At 46.0% G+C, this 26,700-nt stretch overlaps 1 protein-coding gene across 3 annotated transcripts in view; it reads right to left on the bottom strand.

Moving 5' to 3' along the window:
• Positions 1-26,700, bottom strand: part of Ablim3 (actin binding LIM protein family member 3) — a 113,850-nt gene that overhangs the window by 69,308 nt on the left and 17,842 nt on the right. For all 3 annotated transcript variants that reach the window (XR_007594593.1, XR_007594592.1, XM_050157912.1), the window contains one exon: positions 1,219-1,356. Coding sequence is in view for 1 of the 3 variants with exons in the window: in XM_050157912.1 (XP_050013869.1) it covers positions 1,219-1,356 (138 nt within the window). In the remaining 2 variants the exon portion in view is untranslated. The remainder of the gene's footprint in view (positions 1-1,218; positions 1,357-26,700) is intronic.

Here is a 26,700-nt window from a genome sequence, read left to right as displayed (position 1 = left end):
TATATATATATATATATATATATATATATATATATATATATTGCTCAATACAAAGCCCAGTTGGATACATGAGGCTGATGAGGCTGAGGTAATTATTGATAAGAGGAGATCTGGAAGTTTCCATTGACCATATATTCCATATAAGTTAATGGTAAGAATTAAGTCCTTAAGAAATCAAGCCAGTATGAGTCCCATTGTCAGAAACACAGTGCTTGTTATATTTGTCTGACCTTGAGAACTGTGATGCGTTCTGGGGATCACGATTTAAGAATAACATTGACGACCTAGAGTGGATCAAAGAGGAAGCCTCATGATAACGACACAGGAGGGAGTCATTGCAGATGAGGCTCAGTTTGAGGACCTGTGATATAATCTGTCATGGGAAGACCTGGCTACGAGTATCCGAAGCGCGGTCACAGAGGACAGAACAAATAGCACACACTGAACTTTCAGTACATAAACCTGGGATCACCAGGTGCAAGTCACAGGTTCCCGGTCAAGCTAGCAAGCGCAAGCGGTCTGCCAGGGCCATGGCTGCTTTGTGAACTTGGCAGCCTGGAGGCAGAGATGGGAGGTGCCTCCGGAGAGGTGTTTGTCAGCCCCCTGGAGAGGAGCATGGCTTGTGGGCTACAGGACTCTCTTTCAGATGAGCCCCGCTCCCTTCCTGCTACAGTGATCCTCTCTGTTTGGGAATGCTGAGCGAGCCTTGGCGTAGGATGCAGGACACTGTGAGTCAGCTCTATGTGGGTAAGCGGTAGCAACAGAACATCTGTTTCCAAAAGGCAAATCTTTTTTTTGTTAGACTTCTCTGCTGAGGACCGCCATACTGTTACAGAATAGCTGTACATCTCAAAGCCAGACTGGGTTTATCCGCGGTAGCTAAAACTATCCTTTACTCTCTAGCTGATTGAGAGTCTCAAGCAGCAGTCTTCTCAGATGCAGACGGTAGCTCTAAGGATTGTCTTTTTTTCCTGGCCTGCTTCTGTTTCTCTGAGAAGGCCAGGACCTCCTCACACCCACCCACCCACCCACCCACCCAGCCAGCTCTAATCTCACTCAAGCGTCCCCTTGGGCTCCACACCACTTAAGAGCGAATTCCCAGCGGAAAGTGTTGGCCTTTACAGCTATCTTAACAGCTTGTTATATTCCCGTCCCTAGGCATGGGCTGGCGGGGAAGGGCCAAGCATCTGCCAAGGGAGCTGAGCCAGGGCCTCCTACCTTGACAGGTGAAGCATCTGATGTGGAAGTGGTTGTTGTGGACGCGGACCACTTCTCCTTTGCAGGTGTCTCCACAGCGGTAGCACTGGATGACATTGGAGCTGCCCCGGGGACTGTAAGGAGTCTGCTGGTAAGGAACTGGAAAAGGGAACAAGAGATCACTGTCTAGGAGGTTCTAATTCTTGGAAACGTCAGTTGTTAGTCATCATAATCTTAACTAGGAGAATAAGAAGTAGGACGGGTGGAAACTATCTCCCCACCAGACAAAAGTCCCCAGCACATGGTATATGCCTGACTGAGTGCCTCTGAGATGAGCCCATGAGCCGCCTCCAACAGGCAGAGACTCAGGCGTGCACATAGCCTTTCCTTGCGACAATAGAAGCCGAACTGTTGAATGAAGAGACACGAAAGAGGAAAGAGTGTGCTCACGTGCTGTATAAAGTCTGGGCCAAGGTCAGATCCCTGACAGGGGACCCTTGGCATCAGGATGGAGCTGGAAAGGCCCTATTGCCCCATGATGCTCTGGCGGAGTGACGCTTCAGAGCAAGGCGTTAGTCATGCGTGTGATACTGCTATAAACAGACCCACTGCATTGCCAGCCCCGGAAAGCGCACACGGTCATGTATGGTACAGAATATTTGACAATGATACTAAGGACTGTGTCTCCTATACTATATATTTTATTGTTACTGTACAGCCCAGCTCCTTAAACTGTGGATCAAAGCCTCAGATGTAGTCATGCAATTGAGCCGAAGAGGGTTGAAAAAAAAAATCTGACAACAGTAAAAGACTTCTGAACGTGAAGCAAAGAAAAGAAAATGAATCCAAACTCAAATGTGTTATGAATCTAGCTGTTCCTGGCAGCGCTCACCTGTGTTGCCCTGTGGGCCTTTCCCGCAGGCTTGGTTTGGAAAGATGCTAGGGGCACGTCCCCTGCGCATGCCCTTCTACTCTGCAGTGCTAATGAACGCTGCTTCTAACACCTTGGCTCAGATTTGAGACCATGGTATGTTCTGTACTATAGTGGTTTTACAGATCTACAAGGCTTGCTCCTCTCATAGAAACATAATAGTTTAATTACAGAGAGCAAAGACTTCTGCTTCTTTCCAACGGTCAGGCCCGAGCATGTAAGTGGCAAATGAGTTTATCTTTGGGTCATACGGTGTTAGAACATTTTAAAAACTTCCATAAAGAAACTGTTGAGTCAATTTTGACTTTAGATTGAGGCAGAATTTCCAATGATTTCTGAAATGGTTGTAACAACACTTTAGCCGTTTTATACAACATATTTCTGCAAAGTGCCACTATTAACCCTGGGTAGTGCTGGAGAGATCTCCTCACTGTTAATCTTCTGTTTAGACCTACTCATGATTACTTTTGAGATCTACTTCCCATGAGATGTAATGGATTTAACCACCCTAAAGTCTTGGAAATTGAGTAATAGGTACCTGCCTAGACCACAAGACCTCAGGGTTGAAATGCCATTTGCAGCCATCTGATGTAACCTGATAAAGAATTTTGCCTTTGAGAAATCCAGTCTCTCTTATAGGTGGCCTTAGTGGTCTTTGATGAAACATCATTCAGTTCCTTTATTTCCACTCAAAGTTGGAGACATAGTTCAAAACCATCTGTTCATATTCTGTTAGAAGGATCAGCCTTGTTCTGAAAACACCACTTACACACGTAGACTTCACGGGTTATAAGTTTGCCTGGACTCTTAAACTACAGAGGGGATCTAAAGACCAAGGTTCTTGACCTAGTGCAGTTGTTGTCTGTTCACTGGCATCTGGGTGCCTTCTAGGCACATGAAGAGTGCACATGGTGACTTGTGGCAATGGAATCTCCATGGAGATTGTGTGTGTTCCTTCGAGGGGAGAGTACTTGATTTGCATATTGCTGATCTCTTCACCTGGCTATAAGTGGAGGAGGTGTTGATGGTGTCCAAGATGTTGGAGCCTGGATCCATGCATACGCATCCCTCATGAGCAAGAACAAATCTTGGTTCTCATGGCCTCCAAGACTTGGTTACGGCAGCACAACCGAGACAGTTTCTAACTGGTGCATCTGGCACCTGATATTTTCCCTAACTAAATTTGGTGTTACCCACACCACCCTCAAGCTAGTTTCATAATCAGGAGGTCTATAATCTCTTCAACTCATCTCATCCACTCTTCTCTTTTTAATGACAAGAGAACAGGGTCTCTGTCTTTCCTAATTACAAGTGTCCTGAATTACAAGGGTCCTGTAGAACAAGGACCTGGCTGCTTAACTCTGAAACTGGACTCTCAGAGCTTTGGTAACTAGGGTGGAAGAAAAAAAAATCATTTTTTTTTGTTAAAAATCGACAGTTTCACTGGTCTTGAACTCATCATTTTTCTGCCTCTGCCCCTCAAGTGCTAAGATTATAGGCATCACCAAGATGCCTGGCTCAATTTCATAATGCCTCTCTCCATTACTCATTTTTTCTTTTCTGTCTTCAGTTGATAAATCAAAGAAATGCATTCATTAGCCAGGTAAAGAAATCATTAACTAAATTTGAATGAGTTAACATGGAAAAAATGCATTCGCTGCCCTGCCAAAGGCTGAGAAATGACTCAATGGTTAGGAGTACTTCACCCACGGCATGCAGCTCTCAATCTCCTGTAGCTCCAGCTGCAGAGAACCTGACATCCTCTTCCGGTCTCTGTGTGCACACATGCATGCACCCAGGTGTGTGTGTGTGTTCTGGAAACATGGACTGGAATCATGGCCACCGTCTCTCCACAGCTCAAAACAATTCTCCTCACTTAGAACATCTCATGAAACATTCCCTTGAGTCCAAGCCCTTCTCTTTCTTTTCTAACTTCTGCTCAGTGTCCTCTAGAAAATATTACACTCCCCCCTCCTCTCTGGCTCGTGAGAAAATATAAATCCTGCTCATATGAGCAGCATGGTGGTATACCCCTGCCAAGGGAAGCAAAGCTGTGAGCCTGAAAAATGAAATAAGAACAAATAGTACAGCCATCCCCACCAGCGAGGAAAGCTTGGAAGGCTGTCAAATCCCCACCAGACCCACAGCACATGTGCTCATCTACAACTTCTGATTTAATCTCTTTTCTAATTCAAGGACCTCCATTCAAGAGCAATTCATTTTTTTTTCTAATTTAGGGAAGGGTCTTTGTGAGCTTGGTCCTCCAGAATTCAGTCTTGAGCCTGATGAAAAGAGAGAAAATTAGAGGGGGTGGAGGAGGAGAACAGGCCGCTGTGAGCTGGGACTTCACTCTGTCCCTCCGTCCCCACCTCCAGGATTGGATGCTGCTGGGATGATGGGCACGGTCAAAGCTCCAGGAGCGTGTGATGTCTCTAAGTACATCATTAGCGGAAATCCAGGCACCCCCGGGAGAGCTCTTCCAGGCTGCCGATAGAGGCTGATTATAAAAGGGTGCTGTGACTTGATCTTTTTTTCAATACTAGAGAGTGTCAACAGACCTCTGGGGTCAGGGATGCTGGGCTGAGATAGGCCGCTGATGTCCTTGCCTTGGCAGCGATCTCATTTCCAGGGAGATTTTGTATTTTTTGGCTAATTAGATTAGGAAATTAACCTAACAATATTCTTTGTGTAGGTGTGTATAGGGACATGTGGAGAACACGCCCCCCCCATCTGAAGCTCCTGTAAAACGCTGATTTATCTGGATTTTCATCGTGATACCAGCAGACAGAACCTGGTGCTTTGCATGCGTGCGCTCAACAAGCTCAGTCACTGACCTTTCCCATCCCCCAAATGATGGGATCTGACTTTCTGATTTTCTCCTGGTCATTCTCTCACCCCACCTTTTCAAACCCATAAAGTAGGGAGGTGCACCTACAGGATTTATTACGTTGATTTTATGGGTAAAGGTCTTTTAGATTCCAAGTTGATCCACATACAGATTCGCAAACTACCTCAGGTGTAAGGAACCTGTCCTTGAGAGCATCATTTGAGGGTGGTGACAAGCCTTTGGGAAAGTAGTTCTGTTTGCTTGGGATGTAATCCCTGGCATTGCCAGGTTTAGGCAATATAGATTATGTGATATGCCCTCAACATACTTCTAGGAACCTCTGATTTCTTTTAGAATTATTTAGGCGAGAGTGACCGCTGTTGCCAGCCCTCAGAAAGTGCTATCTAGTGGTGCATGCCAGGCTGGCAGACGACAGCCTCTATCTGCATTGTCTAGTACACTAGTTGCCAGCTCTATGTAGCTGCTGGACATCTGAAATGTGGCTAGCATGACTGAGTTTTGTGTTAATCTTAATTTTAATTAATATAAGCTTACATATAAGTAGCCATAGGTGGCCAGTGGCTAACATATTGGACAGTGCAAGTAACAGTTTCAAAAATGCAACATGAGGCAGAAGAAATTAAGCCTGGTTGAGTTCTGGCAATACAAAAACAGCTCATATAAATTATCTTACAGATACTACCTTTGACATAAACTATCTCTCTCTCTCTCTCTCTCTCTCTCTCTCTCTCTCTCTCTCTCTCTCTAGGTTTCTATGAAGTTTGGAGGTTAGCCTAGAACTCAGAGAGATCCTCTTGCCTCTGTCTCCTGAGTGCTGGGATTAAAGGTGTACACCATCACACCTGACACAAATTATTCATTTTTTTATCCCCCAAAGTTTTAAAGTTGTATTAAAACACACACACACACACACACACACACACACACACACACACACACACACCCTGAATTTGATATGGAAACGATAGGTTCTGAGCTGTGTAAAAAGCACTGATTTTTTTGGCCTGGAGAGACAGCTCAGTGGTTAAGAGCACTGGCCGCTCTTCCAGAGGACCAGGGTTCCATTTCCAGCAAATGTGGGTAGCTCACAATCATCTGTAACTCCAGTTCCACAGAATCTGATGCCCTCTTCTGACCTCCAGGAGCACTCCATGTACGTGGTACACAGAAATGTATTGAGGGACATACACATTAAAAATTATATATATATATATATATGCAGATGACACAATTTTCTTCTATTTTATGGTTAAAATGAAATAACTGCCATTGTATATACATATATCTATAGCTATCTATGTATCACATTTTCTTTATCCATTCACCTGTTATTGGACACCTAGGCTGGTTCTTTGACTTGGCTCTAGTGAAAAGTTATTTGATGAACAGCAGTGTGCAGACATGCCGGTTGTATGTCTACTTAGATCCCTTCTAGTATATACTGATGAGAAGTATTGCTGGGTCATATAACAGGTCTAATTTTAGCTCTCGAGGATCCTCCATCCTCATGTGTATAGGGGCTGCACGAATTTACATCCCCACCAACTGTGTACGAGGGTCCCCAGCTCTATTCTCACTAGCATCTGCTTGTTTCCAGTGAGTCTGGATTCAGCATCGGATTCTGCACCTGTGTTTCCTCCCTGGCTATCTTTTTACACCTTTCTGCGCCTTTCTCTGAGCAGGCTGGTAGTGACCTGGGTCCTGTTTCCCTCTCTTTCTAATTTTGGATCAATCATATGACTCCTCCAGCCTCAGCCTTGTTCTTGGCCACCATGCATCTGAGACAACATGATTTATAAGGCTCGCTCTCATTAACAAATGGTTTTGCCTTTGTGGTCTGCTTCTGGGCTTCTCTTCTTCCACACTTCATCCTCTCCACGAAATGGTCTTACATTTAAACTAGACTCTGTTTTATGTGATCAGATTTATTAGTCTCTTTAAAAGCAGATAATGGCACAGTTTCCCTCATAAGCATTGCAGCTGAAGTTATGTTCTTTCTACCCATGGGCCACCTGTGCAATCTCTTCTTCCTTCTCCCCAAGGGTCACCTGACCTTGGAAATAAAAATGTTCTCATATTTTAATAGAGTGTCTTTAGAATGCTCTTTAAAAACTAGAGGCACCTCTGCTATGCTGGAGTATAATTAAAAGAGCAACGAAACTGACTTGGAGACAGCCTAACAGCTTGACTAATTGGTTCGAAGTGTAATAAAAACAGCTGAGTTTCTGGTTGCAAGGTGAAGCATCAAGCAGAGAACCCACTGCTTCAGCAATGAGCTGGCGATGGCCTGGGGCCCAGAGAAATGCACACCTAGGCGGGGTGCAGGGTGCAGCAGCTGCCACATGCAGCGTACTGACTTCATTAGAACCCAAAGTACCCTGAATGTGTTCTCAAGTACTAGTTAAGTACCAAGGAGACCCACGCGTGGAAGCCCGCACTTTGTTGGCACAAAGTGGCTGTGTGAAAGGTGAAGGAGGTTTGCATAGGAATGGATCTGGTAACTCACAATGGGATATTGGGTTTGATTTCAGAGTTGAAACAGTCCTGTGGGCACGATCTAACTTCCTAAGATGAGGTCACAGAGACACTAATCTCGGCATTGAAAGAGGAAAAGTACAGGGCACGTTTGGATGCTGGGGTGTGGGTGGACTAGGGTGGGCTCTGGATTGCAGTCAGTTGCAAAGTTGAGCCTTCAATTTCAGTTGCAAAATTGAGCCTTCAATTTCCTATCTTTAGAATGGGACTAACTCAGCATTTGTATTAAGTAACTTAGACTGTGCTCAGAGTACTCTTTGACAAATTACTTAGGCTCAAAAAGCAATAACTAATTTCAAAGTCCTCTCAAGTCCTGTATCCTTACCTTGAATCTGTTGTAAAAATTCTTCCGAAATTACCCACATCAGCTAGCCACTGACCCTGGCTCAGATTGTTCTTAAATCCTCTGCTGGACAAAGCCAGCAAGGGTTCCTTTCTGTCCCTTCCTGATGGCTGTCAAAATAAAGCTGTTGGCTGCTGACCACTAGCTCCTTCCCAGAGCTCTCTCCATCTAAGGTTCTCTGTGGGCCGCAGAAGAATGCATGAACCGGGCACTTCCTGCTGTGGAACTGAGACTAGATCTGCCTGTGCAACGTATTTTGAGCATGTCTGTTGTCTCCGAAGAGAGAGCTTGGGCTTTGTAGTGTGTGCTTATTTAGAATAAGTGAGTGATGTGTTCTTATCACCTCAGAAGGCCATGCGTGTGTCATGACAAGAACGCTCAGACCTTTGGTGCAGAAAGGGGCTGAAAGGTCGCACATATGTACTGGTTTGTGAGTCCTTGGGAGCCCCATGGGGTGAGCGCCATGCTTTTGTCTACCGGTTTCCTCGCAGCACTGAGCATGTAGTACATGCTCATCTTGCCATGCTATTTCCTTCTCATTTGATGAATGAATAGAAGAAAGACCAAACTGATTCATGGAACCACTGAGCAAATGAATAAGCTGAGGCCCGCCCGGGGGAGAGGAGTTTGTCAAATTTGCACAAACCATGGAGGCTTGCCTCAGGGTGCAAGAAGTGTCCATTTTAGAACAACTGGACTGTAGTAGGCAAACCCAGAGGTCAGCTCGGCTGGCCCAGAGCCCGGGTTCTAGAAAGCTGGTCAGAGAGTTTAGAAAGGGTGAGCTTATCCTAAGCTAATGGCCATGCTGAGGTCTAGTGTGGCATAGGTGACCAGGGCCAGTTTCCAAGACTTAGAGGCCTAGGGTGAAGCAGGAGGGTAAATGCAGAAGACAAGTTTGCCAGGGCAACAGATAAAACTCAGAGGGGTTCCTCTCTGTCAGGAAGTGTGCTCACCAAGCTACATGGGTCCTCCTAATGAGTTTCCTTCACTCAAGGAAGAATGCCACTCCCCTTATTGTATGGATGAGGAAACTGAGATCCAGAGAATTGGGACTACGTGCTCAATGTCACACAGTTAATAGAAGACCAGTCAGTACGGCTCTAACTGGAACTCAGGCTCTGACCGCAGCCGCGGTCTGCTGGCAGGGGCTTCTCTGCAGGAGCCCTGGGGATGAACAGCTAAAAGGGTGTCTAACTTCTTCTGACAGCGGCCATTTAATCTCCTAAAAGCCATTTAGAAAGAATCCAGAAACAACGACTGGAGGATCCTAGGGTACAGAGTAAGACTCCTGTAATTCAGCACCCTTAACGGAGGAGGAAGCAGCCATGACAGCCGTTCTCAGTCCAGAGCATGTCGGTCCTGAGTTTCCCTGGCACAGTCCGAGAGAGCTTGGCAGGTATGCATGCTGGCCCTCGAGAAAGACGAACCCTGTAGGTGCTGGCTTCTGTAACAGGGTGGAGGCACGAGTCTTCTCAATTCCCCAGGTCTCCCCACAGATGGTCCTGGCCTGGCCGTAGTTTCCCAGGTCAGCAGGTTGTGAGCACAGTCGGATACACGTGAGGCCTCTTTAAAGGCAACAGAATGCCCTCTGCAGCCCTGCTGCCAGGCTCGCCAGCATGCCTCACAGCCGTGACTGCCTTCTTCCAGAGAGTGTTGTCGGTACATATGTCAGAGCGGCAAGCTCTTGGCCAGACGGGCTGCCCCTGACAGCTGCTGCCACAGGCAGTTACAGCAGAAGGACACATGTCAGCATGTGTCTGACATGAAATGGGCTTCACGGCAGTGAGCATCATGAGTGAGGAGGCACAAGTGGCCGCCACACACTCAGGGACACAGTGACTTCTCATAATTCTCCTTGGCTCTACTTGAATTAGGTCCCTATCTATCTATCTATCTATCTATCTATCTATCTATCTATCTACCTACCTATATCTATAAATTATATATCTATAAATATCTATGTCTCTTTTGCTATAAGTGGAAACCCTATTTGAGTTACTTTGCCCCTTCCTGCCTCCCCTCCCTGTCTGCTGTCGACGGTGCCTGTGAGCATGGGCTCTATCCAGAGGGCTGGCCCTGGGTTTCCTTCTAAGGACTCAGTTTAGATGCGCCTTTTCCTTTCTTGCCCAGAGAGCCCCCTCCCGGCCCCCAGGCAGAGGAATAATCTTGTTAACTCTGAGATAGGAGCTCTTTCTGTCCTCCCTAATTTACGCTTTGTGTTGAACATTTGAATTTGCAGTAAAGCCCTTCTGTTCTTCTGAAGGCACAGGCTCTGGAAATTCTAAAGCCAGGAAACGTCTCTGTCAGCCCTGCTTTCTGCAGCCCTTCCTGACCCTGAGGCCTCGTTCACTGAATGGGGGGGGGGGAGGTGCCAACCCTCAGTGCTTCAAAAATATTGTTTGGCCATCTTGGTTATGGGGTTTTACAAATCCACTCTCCAAAGCTGGGTAAGAATGGCTGGGAACAGGCAAGGAAGATGGATGGAGAGGGGGAGACTGTACTAGGTCTCTGCTAGCCTTGGGATTTTTTTTTTCCATTTTGGAGCAGGCTCCCATCAGTCAATGCCAGCTCTCTTATCCCTCATCTCCTCCACAAACACCCCGTAACAGTTAGTTAGTAGAGAAGCCTGTATAAAGCGGCTAACAGTAATTGTGCCATCATCATCGCTAAACCTTCATCGGCATCGTATCATTTAATTGTCACAAGCACCCAGGAGACAGACACTGCAGGGAATTCCCTGGCCCAGAGGGGATAATTAATGTGACCGAAGCCACCACCCAAAGGCTGCCACTGAGTGCATTCCGCATCGTAGGTCCAGGAGAGGCCCACTTTTCTCTTTTGCCCTCCCTCTTTGGTGGGGTGTTCTCAGCAGTATCTCCTGTCCAAGGCACCTCAAAAGAAAGGGTCATGCTCTTCTCCCTGCGGAGTCACCGGGACTTCGGGCCTGCCTGGATATTCTCAATGGGGAGAATGTGGTTGTCTCAACCTGGCAGCCCCTTTTCCAGCTGCCTGCTCACTTCATAGCTTATCTGAGAAATACCATTTGGGTTTTGTCTGGGGCCCTGGGAACCATGTTGGAAAATGGAGGCCCTCAGGAAGTTGGCAATTGTCTTTGTGCTGAGTGACTCAGTTCCCTGGCCCCTGAGCCAGAGGCTTCAATATTTATACAATGTTTGCTTCCTGAGACCCTGGCAGCCCATCAAACTCCCATACACTGTAGGGAAATCTAGGGGATATCGGCTAGCAAAGTGGTTCCCCTGGACTTAAAGGTTTTCTCATTAGAGTGAAGGGGCCTAGAAACATCTAATTTTCTAGAATTACCTAGAAGTTTCTAAGTTCCTCCCTCCTCCTCCACATAGAATGCAAATAGATTTTGTCCTGGTTGTTATTCAGGGAATTTCCCTGGACCAGTTGTTGTTTGGCTTGGACGTGCCTCCCCAGACATGCTTTATTTGGTGGCCTGGTGTTTGTGTTTAAGGTCTTACAGATCACCATGGCTCCCCACCACCAGCCACTCTCTGGAAGTGTCGGCACTCAAAGGCTCGAGGTTCGGATCCTAGCTGAGAAGCCAGGTAGATGGACTCAGAACCAGGGCAGTCAAAACAGATCACTGTTCCCCTACCCCCACCCCCCAGTCTGCTCCTGCCTCACCCTACCCACATCCTCTCTCTTTATAGATATCACCCTGAGCCTCCGAGAAGGGAAGAAGTTGCCCATGGTCCTCATTGTGCTGGCCACCTGGGGAAAATACTAAATTTCAGGCCAGGGATGTTTCATCGGAGGGCAGGGCACAAGTTTTGGAATCCTGGAAGCTACTTTAAGCTCTCTCCACTCTCAGATGTCCGGGGTTTTATGAGGCTCTCTTCAGTGGGCAAAGCCCTGGCCCAAACGTCTGGAGTCCTGCAATGCTCCCCTCACGACCTTCATGATGTTTATTAGAATCTCATCACCTACTCCACAGAAGCCCAACCTAGCTGTAGGCCTCGGCTATGAGGGTATTAACCATCTTTCCAACTCCTCGTCCAGCCCCTTCTTTCTCATCCCCTCCTATCCCCATCATTCCTCTGTCTTCTGCATCAGAGAACCTGTTCCTTTGCTGCTTCTCTGGGAAGTCTCAGCATTTCCCTTCCCATTTCTGGGGCTTGTTTGCCTACCTATAAAGTTAACAGCTGCATCCTGGGATCTCCCAGCTTCCTATCACATTCTATATAATTGCATATATAGCAAGTACAGGTTGCAACATGCAGTTCCTTTAGGGGTGTTGGATGGGGATGGCAAAACTGAACCAAGGTACCCCAACTGAAGAGATGAGCTATCTAAAGGAGGAAAAAATAAAACTACTGAGTCCCAGGGACTGTGGTCAGAAACTAGATTCTGCCTATAGGTCATCATTTTGGGTCTCTGCATCTATATAGGCAGATGACCACAAAGTCACTTTCTATTACTGTCTTAGACAAGCCACACGCTGTTCCCATGCCTGGAAGACCTAGAGGGACAGAATATTCCTGCAATGAGGTCTCGCAGAGCTCTAGGCTAGAGAAGGAAGCGCCATATAAGCTTGTTACTCTCAAAATTTCCGTGACTTTACTCTGGGGCAGGAAGCTGTTTTTAAACTCTTTTGGGTCATGATCCCAGATATAAATCTGTGAAACAAGGTGTCACTAGCAAAGCCTAGCACACATAATACATGCTCACATTTCCTTTTTCTTTTCTGAAAAAGAAAACAATTCTATCCCATTATTTTATTCCATTTTATTTCAAATGCTGTCTGCTACCAAATAAATTGATTTCGAGCTCTGCTAAGGGGTTGTCAGAGGCTGGAAAACAGCCAGATGATTCTAGCTGATGGTAGGCTGTCCAATGTGGTAGGTAGCCTTGGCCATGTGACTATTTAAATGACAATTCATTAAGATTTAACATTCAAGGTTCCCTGCCCTGTGGGAAGTCCAAGGACCACAACCCTGATTGCTCTTTGGGCTGACGAGGGAGGGGAACTTGATTGGGATAGGGGGAGGGAAATGGGAGGCAGCGGCGGGGAAGAGACAGAAATCTTTAATAAATAAATAAATTAAAAAAAAATTTAACATTCAAGCCAGGCAATGGTGGAGCACACTTTTAACCCAGGACTCGAAAAGCACAACAGGTGGATCTCTGAGTTCGAGGCCAGCCAGGTCTACAGAGTGAGTTACAGGACAGCCAGGGCTGTTACACAGAGAAACTCTGTCTCAAAAACCAATAGATAAATAAATGAATAAATAAATAATAAATAAGCAAAAAAGACAAAGAAGATGAACATTCAATTCTGAGTTATACTAGACAGTTCAAGTGCTCCATAACTACACAGACTCCTAAACTGCTATCCTGGACAATACAGAACTAGAATGTTTTCTTCAGTCTATACTGTTCTATTCGACATCTGGTTTAGAGCTAGCTTCATAATGTTGCCAACAAAGAGCCTGACATCCAAGGTCCTTCATAGAAGGTTATGAGATTGGAGACACATGGAATTGGAACTAATTGAAGCCTCAAGGATATCTGCCCATGGTTAGAAGCAGTCGACACAAAGAACGGGACTTGAAGCTTCATCCTCGCTCACATGGTCACAGATCCCCGTCTGAAGCCTATGCTTTGCATGCAAGGTAGTGGATACAAACCTCAGTCTTTGCAGAAAAACAGAAGCCAGTTTCCATTCCCTACTGGGCAAGTGTGGAGAGAGACTGGGCTACAGAACCTGTCAAACCAGGGCCCATATCTAGGCTTTGTCTCTTACAGGTTGTGAGTGTGAGCCAGGGGCTTCATGTCCCTGAGCCTTAGTTTCTACTTCTGTAAGGTGGAATAATAGTATTGCTTTTCAGAATCTTTGAAAGACTCAGAAAGCAGTATGTCCATGGCAACCAAAGCTCGACAAAATCATAATGATGACACTACTACTAAAAGTTAAACATCGAGGAACTATAAAAGATGGACACACTTTTTACCCCAAAGGAAGTTCCAGGCATAGCAAGGTGTATATGATAATGACGGTGGTGATGGAAATGGTGATAGCGATTGTGGTGGTGGTGATGGTGGTGACGATGATGGTGGTGATTATAGATGGTGGTGATGATGATGGTATGATGTTAGTGACAATGATGGTGGTGACGATGATGGTGGTGATTATAGATGGTGGTGATGATGATGGTATGATGTTAGTGACAATGATGGTGGTGATGGTGATGATGCTGCTGATAATAATGATGATGGTATGATAGTGGTGGTGATGGTGGTGATGATGGTGGTGGTGGTAGTGCTGATGATTTTTGTCTCTAATGGGTCATCTAGTCCAGTGGTTTTCAACCTCTTTTAGTGTCAAACGACCCCTTCATAGGGGTCACATATCCTACATATCAGATATTTACAATACAATTCATAGCAGTAGCAAAATTAGAGTTCTAAAGTATAATTTTATGGTTGGGGGTCACCGCAACATGAAGTATTAAAGGGTTACCACATTAGGAAGGCTGAGAACCAGACATACTTACCTGCTATAGCAGGCACTCCTGTCGTATTCATTATCTAAATGACTAAGACACATCACTAGTATCTGCCCTCTAAGGTAGAGCCTTGTACCTATGTGGCATGATAGGATTATTAATTATTTCTAACTGGGAAGGGAAGGAAGGAGAAAGATAAAACTGGGGAGAGTGTCATGGAGAAATGGCATTAAAGTGTCTGACTAATTTGTGTGTGTGTGTACCCACGTGCACACCCATTCATCCCAAGGCACAGGAGTCACAGAGAGCATGTGATGGTCAGAGGACAACCTTATGGAGTTGTTTCCTTCTTTCTGCCTTTACATGGGTGCTGAGGATCGAACTCAGGTCATTACGCTTGCAGGGCAAGCTCCCATCCCTGTTGAGCCATCTTGCTGACCCTCAGAAAGAAATGGCATTTTTTCTGAGTCCAAGAAGTCAAGACATGGTGAGCAGCCAAGAAAAAGAAGGCAAAGACCAAAAGGCAATAGACAAAAGAGAAAAATCTCTTAGATATCATTTAGGAGGGAAACAATAGGAAGGTTTTACTGCACCAGCAGACAAAAATTCCCATTTTAATCTGGGCAACAAATGATCATTTCAATTTTCAAGTTTAATTTTTGCAATTTGGAGGGGCAGGAGGAAGTGTTTGATCTCCCTGTGTGTGAGCAAGAGGCTCTCAGTGGTGGTTTACTCTGGGTATAATGCCCGGCAAACAGCTTTTTTTTGCCCAGAAGTACAGTGGACATCTGTTGTTTTGCCTGCTCAGCATCTGTTCTCAGCTTCTTTTGGCAAAGGAATCTCATTCCTGTGAGAAGCCATTTCATGGAATATGGGTAGGACTGACCCTGTCCCAAGACACAGTGGTCAAAGAGTCTGGACCTCGCCCATGCAGAGGGTGCTAGCCCCTTTCCAGCCTAATGACAGGCACATGACCTAACCCTTCTGGCTTTTTCTTCTTGTAGGAGCTCTTAAGGAAGACACCTGCCTAGTTGCACTAGTAGGGGACAGTCATGAGGGTTTTTGCTGTCATCTGAGTTAAGTTTCCTCTTGGAAATGGCCTCAGAACTGAGTGTGAACAGGTTTCTGAGTGTTTTATTTGAGTCTGTGGATCTTTATGGACCTGGAGCTCTTGTGTGTCTGAACTTTCTGATTGCACAAACCAATACAGTACACTCTGCCTTCTTCCCCCGCTATAGAAAGATGAGAGTTTGAGTCAGGGTTTTGTCCCCTGGCACTAGCTAGACTATGTCCTAATACTTAGTTTTCCATCCAAACTATAACTTGTCACTGATTTAAACTGAGTAGGTACTTTAGGGCCACTTCATGCTGGAGTGCATGATACAACATGACCCATAGCTTAAGTGAGGACACAGGGATGGTTCAAATAGACTCGACTCCCACTTGCCTTCAACTCTGGCTCTAGTGTGGGGGAGGATGGAGAAGGTTCTGGAAGAAAGGAGACCAGCGGCTGCCTTCTCAGCCATCATTTCTCCCCTTCGCTTGGTAAACTTCTTTCTTTGTGGACCCTTCTCAGAGCTGACATGGCTTTCAGAGAAGGTGACAACCTTTTCATCTTGGGGAGGGAATCCTGACTGGAGAAAAATGGATACTAGTAATTTCCTTCCTTGGCCAATGATCTAAGACAGGTGATGCGCTGCTGGCCAATGAGACACCAGAGGAGTCTTTTGGAGGCTGGGTGGATAGAACTGGGTCCTGGGAAGGTTTTCTCCAGTGGACAGTGTTATCCATATGCAACGGTGTGGCTGTGCGCTCATGCTGAATTCCAAGCCACTTCAGACAATAACCATCGGGGGGCTTGATGGTATTGATAGAACCTCCAACGAGCTCGCCTTGGCCCTCTATTTGCTTTCTGTGATAGAAATAAACGTGTCTATATGGTCAAGACCAGTCTAGCTAGGACCCAGCATCTGTTGCCGCAAGCACGATACAGAACCTGAAAAGACTCTGATCTGGGAGCATCTAAACAATGGGGGAGTGTTTGTCAGAACAGTTCTGGATAGAAACCGGAGAGCTGGAGGAGATAAATGTGTCCCGGAGCAGAGGGCAAGGATAGATAGGAACCACAACAGTTTCTTCCAAGGCACTTTTTACTGCGAGACATTATTTCCTGAAGTGATCAGCCGACCGCCTGCGGTGGAATTTTCTGGCGTGCCGGGGATTGTTAAATCACCGATTATGGGTCTCCACCTAAGATGTCACAATTCTAAAAGCCTCCTCTGGACATCCCTTTGCTCACCCGAGGATGAGAACCCTTGAGTTAGTAACTGGAAGGAAAAGCTAAGCATTCCTCGGCGCTAAGGCGAGAACACAAACAGCGTTATCAGATAATGTGCCAGCCTCCTCCTGGGTATTACAAAGTATATTTCTGCAGTATGTTTGCCAACTTCCATGAATGTTTGAAAAAAATTTAACTGGCATTGAAATACTGTCCCACTGATGCTCGATTAAACACACACTTCATTCTCTCAGCCACGGCAGATGGCTTTTCTTCTCTAAAGTTATCCTTTCTTTTTCTGTTTTAAATTATTTTTATTAATTCATTGAGAACTTCATACGTCGTATTTTGAGCATATTTATTCCCTCCTCCAACTCCCACAAGATCTATCTCTTCATTCCATACCTACCCAACTTTATAATGATATTTAAAAACAAACCATTGAGCCCAGTTTGTGCTACCCATACGCTCTGGGATATGTGGCCTTCTACTGCAGTGTGGTTGACTTACATCCTTAAAGAAAACTAACTTTTTCTTCCTTTCCTATCAGCTGCCAATGACTCCCCAGCTAGAGGTGAAACTTCATGGTTGCCTCCCGTCTCTTGTCTGGTCTGAGCTTTTGGGTGTCTTGTGCCTGCTGTCACACTGCTGTGAGTTCGTCTGGGCGACCTCCCCGTTGTGTCTGGTAAGAACAGAGCTTCCTTACACTCATACACTGCCTCTGGCTCCACGACTCTTCCCTTCCCCTCTTCTGCAGTGATCTTTGGGCCCTGGAAGTGAGGGGTGTAATATGGATGTCCTACCGAGGGCTCAGAATGCCACTGTCTCATTCTTTGTCTTATTCTCGACCAGTTGCAGGTCTCTGTGTTGGTCTCCACCTGCTAAAGGAAGCTTTTCTGGTGAGGGTTGAGAGATGCACTGAGAACCTGGGTCTAGACGGGTTAAAGGTTCAAAGGGAGAATCTACTACTATTACTTTGCTATTACTATTACTGACACGGTATTAAGCCGAATTCTAATGACTTATCCCTATACCCATAAAGCTGTCATTTCTTTTAAGAAGAGTATTTTGGGCTCGTGATTGTAGCCACCCCTTACCAGGCAAAGATGAACAACTCAGGTCGTTATGCTGGTAGCGAGAAGAGCAAAGGTGTCTCCCCTCACTGCCATGGCCTGGACCTTGAGGCTTCATAGTCAGCCTGTTAGTGTCATTGATGCAAACAAAAGTCATCCCTTGCACTTCCTGGTCTACCCCATTGTCTATCCACTATCAAGCTGCATGCAGATAGACAACCTCCGGATCAGCCTCCTCTCCATTGCTGCTAGCTCCATTTCAGCTGTGAGCATCACTCACCACAGTGGCCTTCCTGGCATCACCCCCTTGTAGATCACCAGTTCTCAACTAGGGACAACCCCCAGCCAGGGTTATTTGGCAATGCCAGGAGACATGTTTGGTTATCAAAACTGTGATGTGTACCGGTATGTTATTGACACCTAGCACTAGTAACCGTCCTATAATGCGCAAGACAATTCCTCTTTCTCCTCTCAACGTGGAACCATCTGGTCTAAGATGTCCGTAAGTGTCAAAGTTAATAAATCCTGTTTTAGATAGAACTCCACCCCACAATTCTCAGGGCCAATGCTGTCCACCGACTCCCCTCAGCAAGGTGAACGGTGCCATTGGTTCTCATAATCCTAGGCACTCTCTCTTGGTGTATTCTCAGCAGGTACTCAGATGATTATTTGTTTGCTCTCTAGGTCCCCCAAAAGACTCTTCTCTAACACCAAAGGCAGAGGGAACTTTTGAGCTTGGCTCTTTAGTCTCAATGCCAAGTATAAAATCTGGAACATGATAACATAAAGATTTAAAAATTAAGACAAGCCTACTTAGTATGCGACCATGTGCAACCATGAAACATAGTGATCAGCCTAGCTCCTGCCTAGGAGAAGATGATGCTCTTGTTGAGGGCACCTGGAAGATCACACCATACATGGAGTGGAGCTTTGCAGCCTAGGGAAAGTGTAGTGAGAATCCTACCATGGCAGCAGTTCTGGAAAGTTTAGGTTCCTGGACTTCTCTGTTCAATTAAACTTTCCCATGAATGCCAAAGAGCTTTTGTCTGTATCAGTTGTATATATAAATATTTATCATGTGAGTAATCATACCTAAGGAATGAAAAAAAAAAAAACAGAAGTGCAGAAGCACAGATTCCACTAGCTGCCAGAATGGTGATCACACCACACCATTGCTTTTGTAAACCTCTACTGTGGGGAAGAAAATAACTTAAGGTCAGTTTACAAATCAAGCCGATTTTCTGGACTTCGCAGAGGGTCTCAGGGACTCTCAGAGATCCTGCAACATCTTAGAAAGGGTAACACTATATGAGTCTTGATGCTAGAGAGATAAAATCCCACAAAGAAATCATGGCAAGCTATTTGGAAATGCTCCGTCCAAGTTTATCCTTTAATCCATAGAAGCTGGGTTGCATTGGGAGACCACCCCAAACCTGTATTTTGTAGGCCTACTGAATGATTCCACAGCATGAAGTCAACTCTGTCTGTCTTTGTGAGCAGTTTCATGGGACACAGCTACACAAATCAGACCAGTCATTGCTTATGCAAAACACTGCCTAACATACCTTAAGGAAGGAAGGGCTTGTTTGAGGCTTACTATTTCAGAGGTTTGGGTGCATGGTTTGCTCAGTCCATTGCTATGTATGCTTGTAGTGAGGTAGACGATTATGGCAGCCATAGCCTGTGGCGGAGGAAGCTGATTGCCTCCTGGTAGTCAGGAAGCAACATGTGTCTGGCTTCTTCGTCTCATCTATCGGATGGTGTGGCTCACAGTCAGGGTGGGTCTTTCATTCTTACTTAACCCTCTCTGGAAATCCTCTTACAAACACACCCGGTGGTGTGTTTTATTAATCTAGGCTTCTCTAAGTCCAATAAAGTTGACCTTAAGATGAAGTGTCACAATAACCACATCTACTCACTGGTGCATCGTTTACGGTGGCTTTCAGATTACAATAGGAGCAGGGACCATGTGATCTGCAAAGTCCAAGGTATTTATCATCTATATATCACTATAGAAAAGCATGCTCATTCTCTTTAGAATGTGAAACTTAGCTGGGTATAGTGGCGCACGTCTTTAGTCTCAGCACTTGGGAGGCAGAGAGGAGCAGATCTCTGTAAGTTTGAGGCCAGCCTGGTCTTCATAGTGAGTTCCAGAATGGCCAGAGCTATATAGTGAAACCCTGTCTCAAAACAAACAAACACAAATTAAAACAAGCTGAAAACCAACAAAAGCCCCCTCAAACCAAAAACAAAGCCAAAATAAAATGAAAGAAAAATAAAAGAGAATGTGGCATTGAGATTCTAGCTTGATGTCAAAACCCCTTTAAAATGAGCTCCATCTTAAATCAAGTTGGGGGTTCATGGGTAAAGAAGGGAAGTGGGAACAAACATACTCCCATCAAGGGAGGGCAAAAAGATAGACATCTTGAGTGCTTTGTTTCCAACCCTCCAAAAGAACTGTGGTAAGTCACTTAGCTATTTTGGCACACTAAGTAGCTTGGTCATAGAGAGGAAACTGACCCCAAGACAGAGATGCCCTGTGAAGACATGGGTGGCTTCTCAGGGCTGTGTGCTTCCTACATGTTGTTGAGGCTGGGGGACTTTAATAATGTTGACAGGGTGAGAAGCCAGATTGTTGGGAATCAGATGCATGATTCCATCAAGTCAAGAAGCGTGAACTCAGTGCTAACGGGGACACATGAGTGATGTGGCTAGGACGAGATAAAGGGAGTAGCAGGTTGTTGTCCTAAAGGCATGTCCCTACTTGGTTTCAACTGGTTCCTGCCCTGTAGGGACACAGCTCAGTGAAATTGGAAATTTGGATTTTAAAGTAAAACTTCTAGCTTCTTTTTTTTTTTTTTTTTAATTTTGGCTCAAATACCAAACAAACAAAAATAAAAAAGAATATAGTATGAGCCAACTAAAACAGGTTTATGGATTTTTTTTCTTACAGTATGAGGATGGGATGACAGATGGGCCTCTGCCAGCTTTAATACGCTTTGATTCTGAGAGGATAAAAGCAACCCCTTATATTCATTCAGAATTTTGTTTTGATTTCCACAGTATCCCGTCATCTTATGTTTTCTCTGTTTAGAGGCAAACTCAGGACTTTTGATTTCAAGTCTAGTGTTCACAAGACAGTTGGACACAGACACCTGCTCTCTGCAGGGAGGACTGGGTGGAGTAGAAAGGACATGGGTGGTGAAGTCTGGAGAGTTAAGCTGTCTGAGAGATCAGGAAGCCTAACAGTAGGAAGTATAGACATCACCCAGTAGAGACATGAGCCAGTATGGACATGACCCAGTATGGACATGACCCAGTATGGACATCACCCAGTAGAGACATGAGCCAGTATGGACATGACCCAGTACAGACATGAGCCAGTAAGGACATGACCCAGTACGGACATGACCCAGTACAGTCATGACCCAGTACAGACATGACCCAGTATGGACATGACCCAGCAGTTGTCTCACAGAGGATCCCAAGCCACAGCTTTCCATACTGGACTTCTTTGAACTTCAAAGATATAGAAACCAATGGACACTTGAAGTAGTCTGAACTGGGTTTTTGGTTACTTAGAGAGTATTAAGAACTTGTACTGTTATAGGACAAAACAGCCATGGCCCAAGGTATCAGTGGGCAGACGTGACTGTATTCCAAGCAAACAGTGCCTGCAAAAACAGGAGGGAGATGAGAACCTGGTCTGCAGGCCAGAGTTTGTCCACTGTTCTACAGAGTCATTCAGTGGTCTGGTAAAATAGTTATGTGTCTATACTGTGTCCTGGCTCCACCCATCCCTCAAGGCCAACTCAGAGGTTATTTAGCTGGGTTAAATGACTAGACAGCATTGGAAACTCCTTCCCATTGTGAGATTCAAAGATGCTCTGAATTACTTTGTCTCAGATATAGGGCTAGAGCCCCTACCCCCAGTCCAAGCTGTGTTTGGAACTTGGCAAGCCTCCAGCCAAGTGCCCCCAACTGCAACCGCCACTTCCGTCACGGAGCATATGCTGGTGGAAGCCTCCATTCATAGTGAGCCAGTAAAAATGCAGGGAAGGGACAGCTAGCAGATCTTTCCCGTTAGAGTCCAGGCTGCTAATTACTTTTGTAAAAAGAAATACATAAACATGCAGATGGCAGCTGTAGTAAATATGATCTTCTACATATAAATATAAAAATCCTACCCACTCTTCGAGGCCTTTCTCATATGTACCACATTTCTAGAAATAGTCTCTGGTTTTCCTTTCATCCCCCACTCCACATATGAGCTACTTTTCTTTGAAATCTCATGGCATGGGTTTCTCTGGGCTAAGCTGTGCCGTCAGACTTGAGCAGGCATCTAAACTCCTAGCTGTCTTGTCAAAACTCGGATTGCTGGGCTCCACCCTGGGTTTCTGGTTCAGCTGTTCTACGATGAGGGCTGAGAACCTGCCTTTCTCTAGCCAATCCCTCCACGATATTACTTGGTGACTCTGAAGATTACACTTTGAAAACCCCTGGCACAGCTCACACGCAGGACCGTGGCTTGTGCGTGTGTTTCATCTTGCCATCTGATTCTATGTCATTGGAGGAGGCAGTGTGTGTAGACCTGGAGTGTTCCTTGGTCATACACCAAACAAGCCACAGGTGAGATGAGGAGGTAAAGATTTCTTTCCCCCCTCAGGATGAACTTGACAGCTGCTTCCGATAGCAGGTGCTTCTTGAGGCCACAGAAAAAGTAAAATGCAACAGATTTGTTCCCAAGAAGTAACCATCACAGGAAATCCCCGTGGTTATAATAACAATCATAACACCATTCGGGTGGAAGACCAAAACCCAAATGAAATCCATCAAAGTGTTATAGGACCTTCACTTTGCAGGTGTGGTTACCAGCGTGGGATGGGGAGGGAGAACAGAAATACTAAAGGCTATCTCCATCAGGAGGAACTACCAATGGGCTGACTCATGACCCCAGCCCCATTCAGAGACTGAATTCCTAACCACCAGCATCTCAGACTTTTAAGGAGAAGATTAAGCAAAAATGAAGTCATGACGTAGACTCTAATCCAACATGACCGGTGTCCTTACTAGAGGAGGTGAAGACACAGGCTTCACAAAGGATTGTGAGCACACGTGTGACAGCAGCCACCTGGCAGGTCACATAGAGGGTCTCAATAGCAGCCATCCCTGCCTGACCCCGTCCTTGGACTTCTATGTCAACGTTTGTGAGGAAATAACCTTCAGTTGTTTGCGCTGCCCAGGATACAGTAGTGCATTATGACGGCGCTAGTCAACGATTTAATAGTGACCAAATCATAGTCTTAAGTGGATGGTACAAAAGCTGCTAGGGTGGGCTGGACAGATGGCTGTGGCAGAGGACCTGGCTTCAGTTCAGAGCCTCACAACACAGAGTACTTACAACCTTACAACCCAACCGTAACTACAGTTTTAGGGAATCCAATGCCCTCTTCTGATTTCACTAAGCAACAGGTGTGTGTGTGTGCGTGCACACACACACACACATTGACAAAATAAATACACAAACACATACATTGACAAAACACTCTCACACACAAAATAAAGTTAAGTAAAATCTTAAAAAAAAAAAAAAAGCTACCAGGGAACAAGCCGTTCAATGGCTCTGGAATAGGAGGCACTTACCCCATTACCTTCAGCCCCATCCCAGCCTGGGGGATCCCAGGTCCTAACTGGCCCCTCCCAACTCATTCTCTGCACAGCAGCCAAACTGAGGCTTTCAAAACTCAAATCCAATGATACTCACCTCAGACTCCCATCCAGGGGCACTGACTACTCCCCCGTGGCTTCACTCTACCCTGAGACCCAGCTAGAGACACCTTGCCATAGCCTAAAGGCCATGTTGATCCGACTCCTGGCTCTTGTTGGCCTCCTTATCTTCATCCCAGACAGGTTTCATCCGCCACCCACCCTGGACTTCCTTCTTTCCTTTCATTGCCTCTGGCTTCCTCTGCACACTGGCAGATCCTCACTCCCAAAGAGGCGTGACGGAGGTGCTTCTGGGCTACCTGGATCCACATTCAGGGGAACACACAGAGGCTGTCAGCTTTCCGCAGGTAGAGCTCATACCTAACCCACTCAACTGCCGTCAGTAGACAATGGTCTCAGGAGCAGCTGCTGGGAACCGAGAGCACAAGCAAGAGGAAAGGTAGAACTAAAACACGAGTTCTCCTGACAGGGCCACAGCATGTTCTTCCCAATGCGAATGTCGGTGAGTCCCGGGGACAACACCATTCACCTGGGAGCTGTAAAAGGAACGGAAGGGTGACATTCTGAGTCTGCCTGCCAAGACAAGTCACCTGCTCAGACAGACATGATGAAAGGGCTCTTTCTTTTTGGTCTGGCTCACTCACTGCCCTTCGAGATGCAAAGGGAAGCAGCTAAGCCTCCACCTTATGGGTACCATCCTGAAACCATTTTGTTATCAATTAGAGACACCATGCTTTCCAAATGAGACACTGGGATGAGTGAGCAGCGGCATGGCCCAGAAATACTATGAAATCCTGCAATGAGGGCAGTAGTATGTAATGACATTAGATCCACAGTGGACTGACTCTTCCCCACTTGGTCCATTCACCTGTAACCCAAATATAAAACTGGGTTTGCTTTGTTTGCTTGTGAGCAGAGTTGTTCTAGACTTTAATGGGTAAGAGAAACACTACCAATAACCAGAACTAATAAAATCAATTCAGATCTTTGCTGACCTCTGTCTCTTTCTCAAGCAGTCAAGGGAAGAAAATAGCTGCTTAATATCTAGCAGACAAAGGTCAACTCAAGGCTTTATGTTGTGTCTTGTGATCATCTCTGGCCCAAAGAGCACTAAGGAGATGATTGTCCCACCCATTTCATGGCTGAGCAAGCTGAGGTGTAGGGTACTGAAGCAATGTGCCTGATGCCAGCCCAGCCCTCGTACATTTAACCAGCAACCTTCCTATATAAAATATACATTTAGATGGATCTCTTCTTGTCATCCTGCCCTGTAAAATGTTGGAGAATTTTCCTGGCACTATTGGTAGCAAAGCTAATTACTGGCAATATTAAGGTCAACAAAGCCCAAGAAATTCATTGCCGCTTGCTTCTCAAACCCCAGCTAAGTGGATTGTTCAGACAAGAAAGGGGATCACATCACTAAAGCATCCAAATACATTCGCTTGCTCTGCCTCTCTAAGCTAGATTCATAGCCAAAGCAAAACCTCCCTGCTAGCCAAAGAGGCATCCTGTCCTGGGTCAACTCCAGGAGTTCTGGTACAATAATTAACATGTAGCCCAGAGGCCCAAACTCACTGGCGCAGGACAGACTCTCAGAAGAGTAACAGAGAAGTCCCAAATTACACTCACAAAAACAGTTTATTGACCATAAGTGTTGGGAAGAATATTCATTTCAGGGGAGACAGCCACGAAGACAAGCGGAATTTTGGCCACGGGGCAGGTGGGTGGGAAGAGGGTGAGGCGCTTCTCTAGTCCAAAGCCCTTGGAGGTTCTCTAGAGCATTATTTATGTTCACACCCACTGTGGACTTTGCTACCAGCCACGGAGTATTTTCCCCATAGCGCTGATGTCACGGACGCTGAGGTCATCTAAAACAACACGCTCATTCGAGCTGCAGGACTGAAGGCATCTGAGGGCATCCTGGGCAGGTTAGCTGAGCTCGATGCCCAGCTGCTCTGGCTTTGAAGGTACTCTCTGGGCCTGTTTTTTTTCAAGGGGAGAAATGGGCTCAGGGAGGGCGGTGGCGTCAGATCCAGACAACACAAGAAGAAAGGTGGTCTGATGACCAGATACATGACATGAAGAGAAGAGGATGGTGAGCCCCACAATTGGCCAGAGGTCCTGGATAACCAGCCGGTGGTGGCGCATGCCTTTAATCCCAGCACTTGGGAGGCAGAGTCAGGTGGATCTCTGTGAGTTCAAGGCCAGCCTGGTCTACAGAGCTAGTTCCCAGTTGGGGCTATAACATAGAGAAATCTTGTCTCAAAAACCAAAAAAGAAGAAGAAGGAGAAGGAGAAGAAGAAGGAGGAGGGGGAGGAGGAGAAGGAGGAGGAGGAGGAGGAAGAAGAAGAAGAAGAAGAAGAAGAAGAAGAAGAAGAAGAAGAAGAAGAAGAAGAAGAAGAAAAGAACCTGGGTAAAAACATGAATATGGACATAGACTTCTGCTACTGCCGCTTACTCCTCCTGGCCCATTGCCAGGATTGGGATGAAGAGGGACTAGAGATGGGGACCATCCCCGGGTCATACATGGCCAGACTCTTTGTGTTTTAGATTCTTCACCTGTGGCCACATGTAGGACTCTCAGGCCATAGGCCAATAGAGGAGACATATAGCACAGTCATCCGTGGAAAGTGTCTCAGCCTTCCCATGGTCAAGGTGTCCTAAAGATTTCTCAGAGTCCCCTGGCAGACACGAAAAGCTTTCCTCAAGTGATATTTATTCTGGTGTCACTTTTCCTGGTACCCACGGAACCCCAGTGAGGTCCCCAAGCAGGAAGTTCTGAGCACAGTGAGATCCCACAGTCCATGCGCTAAGGCACAGGCACACTGACGAGAGTCATTACTTATCAGTACTTACTGGGTGATTTCTATGTGCCGGGAACTGGGGAAACGCTTGTGTTTCCTGGGCACGGGGAGTTGATGATTACATGAGAAAGAGCTACAGTAAGTAATTAGGCAGACGGTTTACAAAATGAGGGGAGTGGAATGAAGGAAATGAGGAGTGGGGGAGGGGAAGAACTCCAGCCTGACTACAGAGATGGGAGGGAGTCAACTGTAGGCCAGGGGCTGGAACATGTCAGCTGGAGGAAAGTCACACGCAAGGGACCTGGGGCTGGAGGGGACATGCTCACGTCTAGGAGACCAGTGTGGTTAGGGTGTCAGAGCCATGGAGAGCAGTATAGATATATTGGCGAGGTGGCTCTTGAAATGTATAATGCTTCAAGGTTTGCCTATCAACCATTAATACTTCTACAGGTGTTCTGGCTGAACTAGCCCTTTAGGACAAGCAGGCCGA

This window comes from Alexandromys fortis, unplaced genomic scaffold (assembly GCF_014885135.2).
Source record: "Alexandromys fortis isolate MF-2015 unplaced genomic scaffold, M_Fortis_MF-2015_v1.1 scaffold_94, whole genome shotgun sequence".
Lineage (NCBI taxonomy): Eukaryota > Metazoa > Chordata > Mammalia > Rodentia > Cricetidae > Alexandromys > Alexandromys fortis.
The sequence above is the reverse complement of the archived record's forward strand: the minus strand, read 5'-3'. Positions and strand labels throughout refer to the sequence as shown.